General features: G+C 45.2%; 1 protein-coding gene across 1 annotated transcript in view; it reads right to left on the reverse strand.

The window, feature by feature from the left end:
• The window catches only part of LOC126088372 (urocanate hydratase-like), a 398618-nt gene that overhangs the window by 264127 nt on the left and 115843 nt on the right, over nt 1-18648 (reverse strand). The window contains exon 6 of the mRNA XM_049906510.1: nt 15137-15280. Coding sequence (XP_049762467.1) covers nt 15137-15280 — 144 coding nt within the window. The remainder of the gene's footprint in view (nt 1-15136; nt 15281-18648) is intronic.

The following is an 18648-nucleotide window of genomic DNA, read 5'->3' on the forward strand; positions in this document are numbered from 1 at the left end:
CTTTAGTTAAAAAAATCAAGTCAACCCCAAAAGACCTGACCTCTTGCAGGAAGACGTCGTACATCTACCCAGAAAATCGGAGTTTTGTTCGCTACACTTTCAGCCAAACCAGTGAATGTGGAGCGTAGGAAACCTATATGGAATGTAATACCTACATTATTTAAAGTACCAAATACGCTACCACATTTGTTGCTTGAAGGAAAACCACACAGACGTGATAATAAATCATCAAAATCAAAAGCAATAAAACCGTTTCGCAACACAGAAGAACCCAATTCCTCAGTTGTTGCTAAATTTGAGCCACATACGCTAAGAATCTTCAACACATTCTCTTTTGGAGCAAAAGTAGTTAACAGAATGAGATTTTCACTCTGCAGCGAAGTGTGCGCTGATATGAAACTTCCTGGCGGATTAAAACTGTGTGCCGGACCGAGACTCGAACTTGCCCGCGAAAGGCAATGGTCCCGAGTTCGAGTCTCGGTCCGGCACACAGTTTTAATCTGCCAGGAAGTTTCAAAAGTAGTTACATTTACAGAAATATTCACGTATTAGAAAGTCGAGTGAAGTCTAAGAATGGGTGAATAATTAGAATACTTGAAAATACTTAACTGTCCAGAAATGTGTGCCTGAAATAAGTGTTTATATTTTCTTGCTTTCAGCGGGGTAAACTGCTAATATACACATGTTCGAAGGAATTTATTCATGAATAAGTTGTGGCTTATGTCATTGAGGTAGTGTGATTTGGCTCTTTTTACACGTATTATACGATAATTCATCTCTTTTGGTAATTTACTAGCGCACAGAACACAAATGTATAACAAATGTTTCATTAATTAAGTAGAAAATAATTAAAAACGAACATTTTCCTAACAGCTCATGTGTCTGTCAGCTATCACTGCTTGAAGCGTTAGTATCTCTGCAGGTGTCAAACGTTAACAACTTTTGCACCAGAGTGTCGTGACTGTATATGTTGGATTGTGCTAATAGTAAGTGTTATCCAAAACATTGCGAACCACCTTTGCGCTTTCTTGGGATGTAATAAGAGTCTGATGTTTGGTTCCTCTTGTTTCCTCAGCGAAGTATGTCAAGAATTCATTTGTGTCTTGCGGATGGCAATGATGAGCACATGCTATTATAGTAAATAGCTACCATACCAAGCGTTTGATGACTCCATGACTACATGGCACGCATACACCGTAACGTAGGTGATACGTAATATCGCTAGTGAGGTTGAAGACAATCTACCTATTCTTAGAAACGATTATAAGGTGCTATGGTCTCGGTCTAACAGCTACACATAGTTGAAGAAAATTGGCAACACTGTTAGCCCAAGCAAACAAAAATTCTGAAAACTGCGTACGCAGCAAAGGATCTTCAATTTCTAAACAGTATATTAATTCTGCACGTAGTATTAATTAACAGAGTACTTCTTGTCCGTTTATTAATACAACAGTAGCGCGTTTCGGAGAACGCAGCGGCAGTGGGTTCTCACGATGGTAAACCGCACACCCCGAGTATTTTCTGGGCTTCGTGTCGTTCGGAACTACTCAGGAACCTGTCTTGTAAAAGTGAACTCGACTCTTAGAAGTTACTCGCACAGGTGCTCGTAGCATGAGCTCACAGGACACAACATTAACGGCTCCAGAATTACCATTTTTTCAGCAAACATACGACTGTCCTGATTAAAATCGTCGCAGGTTCGAATCCTGCCTCGGGCATGGACGTGTGTGATGTCCTTAGGTTAGTTAGGTTTAAGTAGTTCTAAGTTCTAGGGGACTGATGACCACAGATGTTAAGTCCCATAGTGTTCAGAGCCATTTTAACCATTTTAATTAAAATCCTTTTTCACAGTGAAAGCACGTTCTACATCTGCCCCACTGCTTAATTGCTACTAAATAACGAAGCCACTTCGGAGATATCGTACGCTATGAACTATTGGTAGAGCAGGCTTATCAACATCATATCTGAATTTCCCGTTCGTAAGCGCAGCCTTGTACTACGTACTCGGAAGCACCGGCGTATAATTAATCTAGAATTTAATTTTGTGCTTCGCTTCTGACGGGCTGAACCAAGCAGCCGTCCACGTTTTCACATGTTTCTAAATCAGTCTCTGTCTGATATTACTCTACATTCTCTTTTCATTTTTTTGTTTGTCCCACGTTGCTCTACATTTATTTTTCAGAGATACAGACGTACCGTACCAGTGAGTGTGTTGCCGAGACGGCGCAGTCACCGTGACCAGTGTTTCTCAGCGGTGTACCTATATAGCGAGAGGAACTGGAAAACTGAAGATTGTAGGAGACAAGATACAGCCTGTTATTGTCTAAGAGGCTCACAGCAACAAGGCTGCTTTCACGGCCCGCCGCGCGAGGGCAGGTGACAGCGCAGACAGGCGTGGCTTACGGCCGCTCGAGTACTCCGCCGCGTAAGAGCCACCCGGCCGAATCGAATGTTGATGGAAAAAGGAGAGGCTTAATCTAATCCGACTGAGAAGAGAGGCTCTGGGTCGGACAGAAACACATCGGTCATTAAATTAGCCATCTCCAGGACACATCACCCTAAAACTGAGAAGCACAGCTTCTAGCATTGATAAGACAGGTCTACAAAAAATTATTTTTTGAAAGTTGTTTGACATTTGATAACTGACTTTTATGTACTTTTCAGCGCTGATTTCAAAAATTGCAATCCATTTTTTTCTATCGCGTCAGGTTTTCTCACAAAAAAGGGAGTATTTTTGGGTATAATTACAAAATTTGAGCAATATATCACATTTTTTCCAACGTTACAAAATTTTATTTTATTTATAAATCATGTTCTAAACTACATTTCCAGTACACTTCCAATTCTCTTGAAGCTCATAAGTCCTTATAATAACGCTTTCGATTTCTGTCGAAGCTTCTTTTATTGCTTCTCCGGCTGTGGACTCGTTGAGGAGCATCTCTTTTTATCATCCAGCAGTAGCCCGCTATCATGTTGACGTTCCATCTTCCTTGATATCTTCTTTCCGTTTCTTTGATGTCTTGGTGGAATCTTTCGTCCTGCTCCTCACTTACATCACCAAGGTTTGCAGGGATGTGGTCAAGATGTGAGAGGAGAAAATGAATTTTAATGCTCATGTTACAGCCTAGCTTCTTAAAGTTGTCGATCATGTCTGCGACGATTGTTAAAACATGTCCATGCTGCTTTTTGTTTTGTTTGCATTATGTCCACAAAGTTGAGAGCTGTCATTAGTTTTGTAATGTCTGGTCCGACAAAGATTCTTTCCTTTACCTTTGCCTCGGATAAACCAGGAAACTGTCCACAAAGATATCTGAAACACTCCCCTTCTTTTGGCAATGCCTTAACAAATTGTTTCATCAGCCTCAACTTAATGTGAAGTGGTGGAAGTAACACCTTTTTGGGATCCACAAGGCTTTCTCTCTCAACATTTTTAACCCCTACCTGTAAGGTTTTTCTCAAGGGCCAAGCTTTTTTTATATAGTGTTGTTTTCTGTCTCTAGTGTCCCATTCACAGAGAAAGCAAGGGAACTTTGTATAGCCACTTTGTTGGCGAAGCAGTATTGAAATAACTTTTAAATCACCACATAGTGTCCATTTGTGGTCTGAATAGCAGAGTTTGCTCAAAACCATTTCGAGGCTTTCGTAACATTCTTTTAAGTGAACCGAGTGTACAACTGGTATAGAAGGATACTTATTGACATTGTGTAGAAGTACTGCTTTAAGGCTTCTTTTTGAAGAATCAATATAAGTCTCCACTCATCAGGAGCATATTCTACTTTGAAACGTGCCATAAGTCCAGGAACATTAATGCAAAACACCAGGTCACCTTCTTGAGAGAAGAAAGATACAAACTCCTTTTCCCTCGATCGATACCAAGAAAAGGATATACTCGGAGCCAATATATGTTTATCTTTCAATCTAGATCGTAAAACCTCTGCCGAGTCTTTAGAAAGGCCTAGGTTTCTAATTATATCGACCAGTTCAGATTGTGAGAATGGAATAGGATCGGTTGTGCCAGGATCGTAGCAATCTCTGTCTTCTTCGTTATCACCTTGCTGAGCCATTGGCTCGTGATCATCTATATCATGCAAAGAATCTGGAGGAGAAAGTATTGGTACTTCAGGTCCATGAGGAACAGGGCGGATGGCTGATTTAATGTTAGGGTAAGAAATGTCCTTATTGTTTTTCAATTGAAACCTCGTACGTTGCAAGAACAAAAATAGCAGTCATGACTATGATTTTTGGGCTCCCTCCAAACCATTGGTATTCCAAAACATAAAGACTGCTTTTTACGTTGAATCCATTACCTCAGTTCTTCAACACACACTGAACAAACTTTGTATGGGGCCCAAGGCTTACTTGATCGCCTAACTTTATACCAAAATAGGCGAAATATACTTTTTCAACAAAATCAGAAACGTTTCTTCGTTGCTTTTTAACGGTATAGTTACCACAAATGTAGCAGAAGCAATCTGGCGAGTTTATACGTCCCCCGGTAGCCCATGTCCATTGTCCATAAAACAACTTCACAAGACAAGAATACAGTCACTACTTTAAAGCACTAGTAACAACAACACGTGAACAGCACAGAGCGAAGAGGTACTGTGAACTGAAGGACAATAGCTGAAGCTCACTGCCTGGTGATAGCCGGGGGAGGGGCAGCGCGACAGAAAGACACTGAAATGAAAATATTGCTGGTTTCTCCTAATTACTCTTTAGTTTACGTATATATAGTATAAAAACGGCTAAATAACAATTTATGGAGATCCTAAAAACCAAAATTCAAACTCACTAGAGTGCTGAAATATCGAAAAAAGCTAAAACTAGACAAGCAGTTTGTGAAATAACTGTACGTGATGGAAATATTTCATTATTTTTCCCGAAATCAGCGTTTAAAACACTATAAAAATCACTTAATAAATTTGAAACTATTTTTATGTCGCAGACCTCTGTAATGGCAATTCGGCGACGAAGGGTGTCCATAAGATTCTTCAGGTTTACCAAATAGAGATGAGGCCATTCGTTAGTGATTAAACCTGACAGAGTTAACAAACTTCGGGAGTGCTTTCAGCAGCTATGTTTCCCCACCTGTTCAAAACAATCCCGGACATATCCTATGGATTTAAGATTGGGTGATTCAACCAGGAACGTATACTGTGAATGCGGATGACTAGTGTCCACAGCCTATTCATCAGGAATGTTGTAGAAGAAAGTATATCAGTCTCTCACAGAGAATGCTGAAAAAGAAGACATCCTGGTTCATGTTTACGATAAAGTAACTCTACGAGAAAACAATCCCAAAACATCATCACATAACCACCTCCGTCCCCGACTATATCCTTTCATTGGTCTGTCGGAGCCGCTACGTCACACAACACTACACGTCTCCAGTCAGTTATTGTTCAGTTTCTGTGGTGTTCGTCCTACTGAAGACGTGCAGCATTATGCATCTACACCATACTCCGCGAGACACATAACAGTGTGCGTCGAAGAGTCCTTCTGGTATCACTAACTGATCCCCCACTCTCTGTTCCAGTTGCGAATGGCGCTTGGGAAGATTGATTGTCGGTATCCTATGTATTAGCACTAACTTCTCGAATTTTCCTGTGTGGTCATTTCGCGAGATGTATGTGGGAAAGGTAATATGTTGTCCGACTCTTCCCGGAAAGGGCTCTTTCGAAATTCAGAAGTAGACCTCTCCGTGAAGCACAACGCCTCTCTTGTAGCGTCTGCCACTGGAGTTTGTTAAGCATCTCTGTTACGCTCTCGTGCCGACTAAACGATCCCCTGACGAAACACACCGCTCTTCTTTTGATCTTCTCTATGGCTTATATCAGTCGTACCTGGTGAGGATCCCTGATTATTGAACAATACTCAAGAATCAGTCGAATAAGCACCTTCCTTCGTAGACTAGTAACATTTCCTTAAGATTCTTCCTAAGAATCTCAGTCTGATATCTGCCGTTCCTACTATTTGGTTTATGAGGTCATTACACTCAAGGTCATTCTGGATTGTTACTCATAGATATTTTGCGGCATATACTGTTTCCAGCAGTTTCCCATCAATATTGTAGGTGCACAGTAATAGATTTCTTTTACTATGAATGCGCAATATATTACATTTATTTACGTCCAGGGGCAACCGCGAGTGCCTGCACTATTCATTAATCCTCTACAAGTCATTCTCCAAATCGATGCTGTCTTCTGCTAATCTCTTGCAGACTGCCGTACCATCCTCTGACGGTCTTAACGAGCTTCCGATCCTTTCTACTAGTTGAGCTGGACCTGGATTCACAGACAGCAGCAACTCCTGTCGAAATTGAAAGTGACTGCCATCGACAAGGCGTGACAGTTATCTGCAGTCGCTGTCGTTTAGGATTCTTTCACAACCACTGTTCTTACTTGGCTGGTATACCATATCTTATATATAAGTTGGCCAGACAGCTTTGATATGGCAACTAATTGGGCAACTGCGTTCACGGTGATGTGGTGGGCATTTACAAACATGGCAGTTCTTAAGTAATCACTTATTACATAAAAAACGAGACGTGAACTGTTTCTGTTTTATAACCTACAAATACCACACACACACATACACACACACACACACACACACACACACACACACATACAAATGGCTCTGAGCATTATGCGACTTAACTTCTGAGGTCATCAGTCGCCTAGAACTTAGAACTAATTAAACCTGACTAACCTAAGGACATCACACACATCCATGCCCGAGGTAGGATTCGAACCTGCGACCGTAGCGGTCGCTCGGTTCCAGACTGTAGCGCCTAGAACCGCACGGCCACACCGGCCGGCACACACACACACACACACACACACACACACACACACACACACACACACATACACACACATAGACTGAGCCAAATATCTCACGCAATAAGCGTCAAACGAGAAAACTACAAAGAACGAAACTCGTCTAGCTTGAAGGGGCCCGTTAGATGGAGCTGCCATAGATCAAACGGATATCAACTGCGTTTTTTTTATATAGAAACCCCCATTTTTTATTACATATTCGTGTAGTACGTAAAGAAATATGAATGTTTTAGTTGGACCATTTTTTTCGCTTTGTGATAGATGGCGCTGTAATAGTCACAAACGTATAAGTACGTGGTATCACGTAACATTCTACCAGTGCGGACAGTATTTGCTTCGGGATACATTACCTGTGTTAAAATGGGCCGTTTACCAATTGCGGAAAAGGTCCATATCGTGTTGATGTATGGCTATTGTGATTAAAATGCCCAACGGGCGTGTGCTATGTACGCTGTTCGGTATCCTGGACGACATCATCCAAGTGTCCGGACCGTTCGCCGGATAGTTGCGTTATTTAAGGAAGCAGTAAGTGTTCAGCCACAAGTGAAACGTCAACCACGACCTGCAACAAATGATGATGCCCAAGTAGGTGTTTTAGCTGTTGTCGCGGCTAATCCGCACATTGGTAGCAGACAAATTGCGCGAGAATCGGGAATCTGAAAAACGTCGGTGTTGAGAATGCTACATCAACATCGATTGCACCCGCACCATATTTCTATGCACCAGGAATTGCATGGTGATGACTTTGAATGTCGTGTACAGTTCTGCCACTGGGCACAAGAGAAATTACGGGACGATGACAGATTTTTTGCGCGCGTTCTATTTAGCGACGAAGCGCCATTCACCAACAGCGGTAACGTAAACTGGCGTAATATGCACTATTTTGGCAACGGAATATCCACGATGGCTGCGACAAGTGGAACATCAGTGACCTTGGCGGATTAATGTATGGTGCGGCATTATGGGAGGAAGGACAATTGGCCCCCATTTTATCGATAGCAATCTAAATGGTGCAATGTACGCTGATTTCCTGCGTAATGTTCTACCGATGTTACTACAAGATGTTTCACTGCATGACAGAATGGCGATGTACTTACAACATGATGGATGGCCGGCACATAGCTCGCGTGCGATTGAAGCGGTATTGAATAGCATATTTCATGGCAGGTGGATTGGTCGTCGAAGCACGTTCACCGGATCTGACGTCCCCGGATTTCTTTCTGTGGGGAAAGTTGAAGGATATTTGCTATCGTGACCCATCGACAACGCCTGACATGCGTCAGCGCATTGTCAATGCATGTGCAAACTTTAAGGATGGCGAAATACTCGCTGTTCAGAGGAATGTCGTTACACGTATTGCCAAATGCATTGACGTTGACGGACATTATTTTGAGAAACTATTGCATTAATGTGGTATTTACAGGTAATCACGCTGTAACAGCATGCGTTCTCACAAATGATAAGTTCACAAAGGTACATGTACCACATTGGAACAACCGAAATAAAATGTCCAAACGTACCTACGTTCTGTATTTTAATTTTAAAAAATCTACTTGTTACGAAGTGTTCATCTTAAATTTTGAGCCATATGTTTGTGACTATTACAGCTCCATCCATCACAAAGCGAAAAAAGTGGTCCAACTAAAACATTCATATTTCTTTACGTATTACACGAATATGTAATAAAAATGGGGGTTCCCATTTTTAAAAAAACGCAGTTGATATGCGTTTGACCTATGGCAGCGCCATCTAGAAGGCCAACGATAGCGCCATCTGGTTTCCCCCTTCAAGCTAGACAAGTTTCTTTCGTTTGTAGTTTTCCCAGTTGAGCGCGCGATGCCGATGAGTGCGGACAACGGAACGCGCGCGTCCGAGCCAGCCGGCTCGGTCGCGCCGGGGCCGGCCGCTGGCCGGTCGGTGGGGCCTGCCCCGCCGGCCGTCCCGGCGGCCGCTCCCAACAGGACGGATACAACGGCGACGTCCCCTGCAGCGACAACGGATTCTGACAGGCAACATAATGAGGACGGGATCACGACGAGCGATACGCTAATGCAGAGCGGAGGACAACATACGTCAAACCCCTCTGACGAGAGACATCAGCTAACACAGAACGATCGGCAACAACGGGAACTGAGACATGAAATACAACACATGATTCTGCAAAGTCAGCAACTATACGACAACCGCACTAGTACAGTTCCTCCTTCACAGCATGAAGACCAAGTAGACGACGTGGAACAGTTTTCTCCACCAGACGACGACGACGACGACGAAATGGAGGGAGTCTCCTCTGAAGAAGTTTGGACCATGCAGCCCACCGACGGAGGGGGCGATTTTACACTAGTTTGCCAAAGAAAACGACTCAACGCTTCTCCTAAGCAGAACAACTCTCGGAAGCGACAACGTCCAGAAGAACTGAAAACTTCCAACCGTTATGCGGCTATTGCGGCGGAAGATACTACAGATGCTCCAGAATGTATGGACCAGACGAGTGATGTCAATCTCGAAGCAGATAAAGAGGGGACAGATGGCTCTGGCCGGAACTTACTACGAAAAGTCCCGCCCGTTACTATTTACCATACCAAGAACTACATGGAACTCAACAAGGCGCTGAAAGCGAATATTGACGGCAGTCTTAAGGCCATCTACCAACGAGACAGGATCAAATATCACTTTGACTCCTATGAAGATCAACGGCGGGCTATCAATTTCTTTGTGTCGAATGACATCCACTTTTTTACACATCAGGCCGCGGAGGACAAGGACCTCAAAGTGGTTTTCAAACGTCTACCTGCCGAAGTTACGGAGGAAGAACTGAAAGACGCACTGATAGAGAAGGGTTTCCCTGTCATCAACGTCCACCAGTTTAAAAATCGAGACGACAAGACGAAGGAATTACGACCTCAAGATGCTTACTGTGTCACGTTGCCAGCCCAAAAGGAAAACTACAAGATTTACGACATCAAATACCTTCTATATACTAAAGTCGTTATTGAAACCTACAACAGACAAGAAGGACCTGTTCAATGTCGCCACTGCCAGCGATTCGAACATACAGCTAATTATTGCAGCTTGCCTGCTCGCTGCGTTCGATGTGGAGGGCAACACCGATCTTCAGCATGTACTCATCCCCGAGGGGCTCCGCCGAAATGTGCTAACTGTGAAAAGGACCATCCTGCCACGTGGCGTGGCTGCCAGAAGTACCAGGAACTTCTCAGGAAATACACACAGCGGTCTTCCCCGCAGCCCTCTCAACGGAGGACTCGTGTAATACGGAACTCCAACCTGACGCCACACCCTTCGCCCCACCGTCAGCCACCTCCACAAGAACAGCCGGCGGCGACACGGCAGCCAGTAACACAGCCTCCTCCTGAAGCACTTCCACCTCGACAGCACCGCCAGCATTATTCATACGCCCACGCAGCATCCCCACGCCGACCGGAACCGGAAACCTACGTCTCACCAGCTCATTTGATGCAATCTCTAGCTCCAGCGCTCTCTGATGTCGCGAAACTTCTCACCGCCGTGCAGCAACAACTAGTGGGGATACTTTCTTTAATCGAAAGTGTATTGAAGGCCTTTGGAACACCTTAAGATGGATCGCCCTGGGACCACGAGAAACCTGAAAATCTGTAAATGGAACGCCAACAGAATGCAACACAAGAAAACAGAATTCACTGAATTTTTACAACGTCACAAAATCGACATCGCACTTGTATCGGAGACGCACCTTCGTCCAACAACTGAGCTCAGATTTCGTAACATGTACGTCTATAGAACGGACAGACAAGGCCAACGAGGTGGAGGGACCGCAGTTCTGCTTAAAAGGGAACTGCGGCACCATCATGAAACACTACCACACCTCCAACATCTGGAGGCAACGGCAGTAACGGTTCGATCGGCGGCAGGCAACATCACTTTCATTGCGGCGTACAACAGCCCCGGAAAAAACCTGGAGCCAGACGACCTACGGAGTATATTCACCAATTTTGACAAAATCTTCCTAGGAGGTGACCTTAATAGCAAGCACGTCGCGTGGAATTCCCGGCGTACGAACCCTCGTGGACGAACTTTGATTGCCATGGAAGAAGAACTGGGCATCACAGTCCATGGCCCACGAGAGCCCACACGGATTCCTTACGTCGATCGGCAAGAAGCAGACGTCCTAGATGTTGCTGTCATCAAAAATATTGAGACGAACCTCCAGCTCCGCACCGTCGACGATCTTTCGTCTGACCACCGACCTGTTATCAGTATAGTGGAAAACGCAACGGCCAACCTTCCACCCCCAACCTCACAAACTCTGAACTGGGGTCAATTTCGGACATATCTTGACAACAATATCTGCCCGACGCAGGACGTTTCAACACCGGAAGCCATCGACATCGCGGTACAAACCTTGACGCAGAAGATAAAGGTAGCCAAACGGAGGGCAACTACTCACACGGTCTACCCTGTAGTAGCTTTCGACGAGTTCCCGCCTCTACTCCAAGAACTGAAGACACAGAGAAACAGGAGCAGGCGACGTTGGCTCCGCTATAGAAACCCGATCGATCGACGGGAAACACACGTCTTAACACGAGAACTGTACAGGAGAGTGGCCGAGTGGCGACAGCAGGTCTGGGAAAATAGGATGGATGAATTCTTACTTCGAACCAAGAACGAATGGCAGGTAGTCAAGAACATACGACACCAGCGGCCACCTAAACGAGCCATCAGAGGACCAGATGGCCTCCTCTATGATGAACTCGCCCAGGCAGAGCTGTATGCTACGACTTACCAAGAACAGATGTCTACAACAGCGACCCCCGTGAACGACGTCCGCCTGCAAGAACAGGAAGCCGTCGTTACAGCAGCATGGACTGCTCTTCGTGCTGCGCCTGTGCAGAGCCGCCCACAACTCACCACACCAGCAGAGATCCGTAAAATTATCCGGAAGACTCGGAATAATGCGCCGGGCAACGACTCCATAAGCAACACCGATTTGAAACAGTTGCCCAGGAAGCCAACTGTGCTCCTTACCCGAATTCTCAACAGCTGCCTTCTGCAAGGATATTTTCCTACGGCATGGAAGACGGCTCGAGTAGTTCCAATACCCAAGCCAGGTAAAGAGCCAGCGGAACCCAAGAGTTACCGGCCCATTAGCCTCTTGCCGACCCTTGGCAAGGTGCTCGAGAGAGTGCTGTTGCAGAGGCTCCATGACACGCTTACAGCGCATGATGTTATACGACCCGAACAATTCGCTTTCAAGGACAAGTTATCTGCCGAACTTCAACTTCTACGGATCACCGAACGGATACAAGAAGGATACAACAAGCAGCACTTCACGATTGGTGTCTTCCTTGACATCGAAAAAGCTTACGATAAGGTGTGACGGCCCAACCTTATCATCAAACTGCATCGCACTACCTCTATTGCGGATTGTTACATTAGATTCATAGACAGCTTTCTGCAGGACAGAAAACTGTATGTCCGAGTCGACGATAAAAACTCCGAAATGAAACTGATCTCCGCAGAAATTCCGCAGGGCTCTGTCATTTCGCCTCTACATTTCAACATATATATAAATGACATTCCAACAGTCCCCCTTGTTACGGCGAGTTTTTATGCGGACGATACGGCCTTTCTGACAACTGGACGACACTTGGACCAGCTAATCGCTAGGATGCAACGGCAACTTGCTGTAATGGAACGCTGGGCGCTGCAAAATAAGATAACTATCAACCCGACGAAGACGGCAGCAGTTCTGTTCACACGGAGGAAACCAGTTCTGAACGACAGACTCCAAATAGCTGACCAATTTATCCCATGGTCACCGGGAGTGAAGTATCTCGGTGTCTACCTTGACAAAAAATTACTCTTTACGCAGCATATTGACGACAAGAAGACGGCAGCCCAGAAGATGGCCAGGTCGTTGATTCCGTTCCTGAAGAGTAAGGATCTCAACCCTAAGACTAAACTCCAATTGTATAAGGCAACGGTGGAACCCACAATGTTGTATGGCTCCACCTCGTGGGGAACTACGTGCGTCTCCAACTACAACAAACTCCAAGCGCTGCAAAACATTTGCTATCGGTGGACAAGAAACGTCGACATCCGCACCGCACTCCACGAGACCACTATACAAGAGAAGGCCCATGACAAGGCTCTACGAGTTTTTGAAAAAGATCGATGCCCTTAGGGACGAAGTTCGACAATTACAATCGATAGGAACGGTAAACCCTGCAAGATGGCACAAGTATCGCATACCGAAGTCAATAACGTTTCACCCCCCATAGGCAATCTGTCATAACACGAGGAAGCAGTCACACATAACAGCCTTGACACATTTCACCCTCCACAGGAGATAGACATCACCAAAGACAGCAGGCTAAAGGACCCATTGCGTGCCCAAGCCTAACTGAATGCGTAATAAATAAAGTTTTTTCCTTTTATCCTTACATCCCATCCTAGAAGAATAAGTCATCAAGGATGATCTCTTCAGTCCACACTACACACACAAAAAAAATTGTAGTTTTCTCGTTTGACGCTTATTTTGTGAGATGTTTGGCCCGGTCGCGGTCAGTGGACCACCCTGTATACAGGGTGTTATGAAAACTATCCACAATTTCATCGGATGATACTATGCATCAAAACAATTCAAAAATGTCTTATTAGCATGGGTCCTGCAAAGCATACGTTCCGACATATGACATACGAACACGTGTTCATAGGAGGTGCTCTTGTGGAGTTAAATGGTTCAAATGGCTCTGAGCACTATGGCTCTTAATATCTGAAGTCACCAGTCCCCTAGAACTTAGAAATACTTAAACGTAACTAACCTAAGGACATCACACACATCCATGCCCAAGGCAGGATTGGAACCTGCGACCGTCGAGGTCGCACGGTTCCAGACTGAAGCGCCTAGAACCGCTCGGTCACACAGGCCCGGCCGGCCTTGTGAAGTCATCCATGGCAATGCATTACTTGTCCTACTGCGGACGACTATAATAAATTCACGTTAATTGTAAAACCCCGCATGGAATGCTGCGAGGTAGCAAGGTATGGCGCTCTTCAGCTACAAGCATTTGTACAAAACTAGATTCAAATATTAAACATGTAAAATACTGACAATCTTTTAAAAATTATTAAAATGATTTCACACTGTATTTATTATTATTATTATTATTTTAAAGAAGTAATGAAAAAACAAACCAACTGACAAAGCACTTCTCTGCACTATAAATGGCATAGCTTGTTCTGGGAGGTGATAATTTGGGAACGGAGAAATTGAGTGGTTCTGGTGGTTTAGGAAAAATTGAAAATTTTCTGGTAAGGTCTTATGGGACCAAACTGCTGAGGTCATCGGTCCCTAAGCTTACGCACTACTTAATCTAACTTACGCTAAGGACAACATACATACACACTCACACACACACACACACACACACACACACACACACACACACACACACACACCCATGCCCGAGGGAGGACTCGAGCCTCCGACGGGAGAGCCTCCCGGACTGTGACACGACGCCTGAGACCGCGCGGCTACCTCGCGCGGCGGTGGTTTAGGCGTGAGGTTTTAATGCAACACGAGGATTGACATTTGGGCATTGGTGTGATGTGGGAAAGATCATGACAGAGTCGTTGGATTCGCGATGTGTGTAACTAGAATGGATCACGTCATGATTATGCGTGCGAGGGGAAGCGAGGGCCCTGATGTTGAGGTGGATAAGGAATGGGTTAGACCGGAATTCAAGGGGCGGGGGTGGAGGTTGGGGGGCGTCTGTATGGGTGCATTCTCTTGGGAGGTATATGTTAAAATTATGACAGCATATGGAAAAAGTATACGTGTGGGATTGATGGGAGGTACTGGTATAGAACTGGTAGCATACAGGGATTGGAAATTATAAGAGAAACAATATCTTGTTGACCTTAAGTTTGTAGGACTAATATCACATACGTGGGTGTTCGACGTCTCTAATCAGGGAGGGAGAAGTGATGGGAGCAGGTTAAGAATTCTTGTATAGGAGGTAAACGAATGCAGAAAGCAAGACAGAGGGTACAGTACTCAAGGATTTGGGAGATACTGCTGTCGGGGGGGGGGGGGGGGGGTACCCATTGGCATAGCACATGGGGTGTGCGGTTTTACGTGTATTAATGTAGGCAAAACGATTGAGAGGTGAGGATATTGCCCTATATGGCCCCAGATGGATAAGAAATTGTATAGGAGCTCTGTAACGGTAAGCGGCGCCTTCAGGCTGGGCGTGGAGCGTGAGGTGAGCGGCGGGGCGCGGCCGCGGCCGTACCTCTGCGATGACGCCGACGCAGCCGGCGATGACGGCGGCCTTGGCCTGCGCGCCGCTCATGCCGCCCAGGCCGGCCGTCACGAACACCTTGCCCGCCAGGCTGTCGCAGCCCAGGTACTTGCGGCCCGCGCTCATCAGCGTGATCTGCAAAACACCACGGCCGCGCACACTTGTCTGGTTACACCGAGTAGTTCAGTGCGGCAAGCTCGTTACTGGCTCTTGCCCGCTTCCTTATTCGTAACATAGTTGTACAGGGCTATTACAAATGATTGAAGCGATTTCATAAATTCACTGTAGCTCCATTCATTGACATATGGTCACGACACACAACAGATACGTAGAAAAACTCATAAAGTTTTGTTCGGCTGAAGCCGCACTTCAGGTTTCTGCCGCCAGAGCGCTCGAGAGCGCAGTGAGACAAAATGGCGACAGGAGCCGAGAAAGCGTATGTCGTGCTTGAAATGCACTCGCATCAGTCAGTCATAACAGTGCAACGACACTTCAGGACGAAGTTCAACGAAGATCCACCAACTGCTAACTCCATTTGGCGATGGTATGCGCAGTTTAAAGCTTCTGGATGCCTCTGTAAGGGGAAATCAACGGGTCGGCCTGCAGTGAGCGAAGAAACGGTTGAACGCGTGCGGGCAAGTTTCACGCGTAGCCCGCGGAAGTCGACGAATAAAGCAAGCAGGGAGCTAAACGTACCACAGCCGACGGTTTGGAAAATCTTACGGAAAAGGCTAAAGCAGAAGCCTTACCGTTTACAATTGCTACAAGCCCTGACACCGGATGACAAAAAGTCAAACGCTTTGAATTTTCGGCGCGGTTGCAACAGCTCATGGAAGAGGATGCGTTCAGTGCGAAACTTGTTTTCAGTGATGAAGCAACATTTTTTCTTAATGGTGAAGTGAACAGACACAATGTGCGAATCTGGGCGGTAGAGAATCCTCACGCATTCGTGCAGCAAATTCGTAGCTCACCAAAAGTTAACGTGTTTTGTGCAATCTCACGGTTTAAAGTTTACGGCCCCTTTTTCTTCTGCGAAAAAAACGTTACAGGACACGTGTATCTGGACATGCTCGAAAATTGGTTCATGCCACAACTGGCGACCGACAGCGCCGACTTCATCTTTCAACAGGATGGTGCTCCACCGCACTTCCATCGTGATGTTCGGCATTTCTTAAACAGGAGATTGGAAAACCGATGGATCGGTCGTGGTGGAGATCATGATCAGCAATTCATGTCATGGCCTCCACGCTCTCCCGACTTAACCCCATACGATTTCTTTCTGTGGGGTTATGTGAAAGATTCAGTGTTTAAACCTCCTCTACCAAGAAACGTGCCAGAACTGTGAGCTCGCATCAACGATGCTTTCGAACTCATTGACGGGGACATGCTGCGCCGAGTGTGGTAAGAACTTGATTATCGGATTGATGTCTGCCGAATCACTAAAGGGGCACATATCGAACATTTGTGAATGCCTAAAAAAACTTTTTGAGTTTTTGTATGTGTGTGCAAAGCATTGTGAAAATATCTCAAATAATAAAGTTATTGTAGAGCTGTGAAATCGCTTCAAGCATTTGTAATAACCCTGTACTAGAAAAACGGATGAAATCTGACTGTGGCGTAACAGCCAAATTTACTCAACAACACGTTTTGAAATGTATAGATACAGTATACAAATAATTACATATTCATTCCAATACTGACTTACCACAAGGCGTAAATGTACATAACATTATACCTAGGATTATGCATAACATTATTAGCTTCCCCTCTACTGATAATTGGCAGAACACTTAGAAGGGGCAACAGGTCTACTAAAGACACTGCTTACACCACGCTTGTCCTCACTATTCTGGAGTATTGCTGTGCGGAGTGAGGTGCGCATCAGGTGAGACTGACGGATGACATCGAAAAAGTTCAAATAATGACAGCTCGTTTTGTATTATCGCGAATTGGGGGAGATAGTGCCAGAGACATGATACGTGAGCTGGAGTGGCAATCATTAAAACAAAGGCGTTTTTCGTTGCGACGGGATCTTCTCATGAAATTTCAATCACCAAGTTTATCCTCCGATTGCAAAAACATTAGGGAGAAATGATCATCACGATAAAATAACAGAAATCAGGGCTCGCACAGAAAAATATAAGTGCTCGTTTTTCCCGCGTGCTGTTCGAGAATGTAACGGTAGAGAAACAGCTTGAAGGTGGTTCATTGAACCCTCTCCCAGGCACTTAATTGTGAATAACAGAGTAATCACGTAAATGTAGATGCAGATGAACGTAACTAATACACAGGGTGCCCAACAGTCCGTTAACATTTGAAAATGTTCTACTTCAAAGCATAATGTAGGCCTGAAATGGCACGGGTTTTATTGAAACCAAAAACAAATGCAAAAAAAAGGCCAACACATGGATGACGATGGTGTTTGGTTTGTGTGGCGCTCAACTGCGCGGTTATCAAATGGTTCAAATGGCTCTGAGCACTATGGGACTTAACATCTGAGGTCATCAGTCCCCTAGAACTCAGAACTACTTAAACCTAACTTACCTAGGGACATCACACACATCCATGCACGAGGCAGGATTCGAACCTGCGACCGTAGCGGTCGCGCGGTTCCAGACTGAAGCGCCTAGAACCGCTCGGTCACATTGGCCGGCGCGCGGTTATCAGCGCCCGTACAACGTCCCAGTATTTACACAGCCCAATCTCGTCAAGTTCACGAACGGTGCTGAAATGACAACACAAACACCCATTCCCCAGGCAGAGAATTCCGCAACCCTGTCGGTAATCGAACCCTGGACACCGGGACCTAGATGCAGGAACTCTAGCCGCTAGACCCCGAGCTCCGGACCCAACACATGGAGCCAAAGAATCACGCATAAAATGAGCTTTAGTGAAAGAGAGAGAGAGAGTCAGATCATTCCTAGCCTGACTGATAAACACCTCCTGGAGGATAAGACTTTTATCCTACACGTGACAAAGACCTCTTGCGCACATCGTTCGGCGAGGATCGCGGGCTGAACCACCACGTCACTCAAGCTTGGCCTCTAGGTTCCCCGACGTCAATCCATATGATTAATGGTTGTGAAGTAACCTGAAATCGCAAGTTTACCACGATCGACCGACCTCGTTACGGAAGCTAAAAGAAACTCCCGATCGCAATTTCTCACCATACCTACTCATAAGTTGTACAGTGCTGTCCACAACATTCCCTAGGCTACAGGTATTATTGACGAATGATGGCCGACATGATGAATATTTACTATGAAGAACTCGTCTTTGATAAAAATCAGCTGTTATGCTAATTATTGCTTTTCTATCATATAAAGCACTATCTGTTATTCATTTTGGTTACAATAAAACCAGGTGACATTTCAAGCACCTCTACCTAAATTATACCGTGAAGTATTGAATTTTCAATTGTTAACGGATTTTTGGAAACCCTCTATATTTTGGGTTGATGTTTATTCATTAGTATCTGAGTACCCACCGTTGCCCGGATACGT

Source organism: Schistocerca cancellata, chromosome 6 (assembly GCF_023864275.1).
Source record: "Schistocerca cancellata isolate TAMUIC-IGC-003103 chromosome 6, iqSchCanc2.1, whole genome shotgun sequence".
Classification (NCBI taxonomy): Eukaryota; Metazoa; Arthropoda; class Insecta; order Orthoptera; family Acrididae; genus Schistocerca; species Schistocerca cancellata.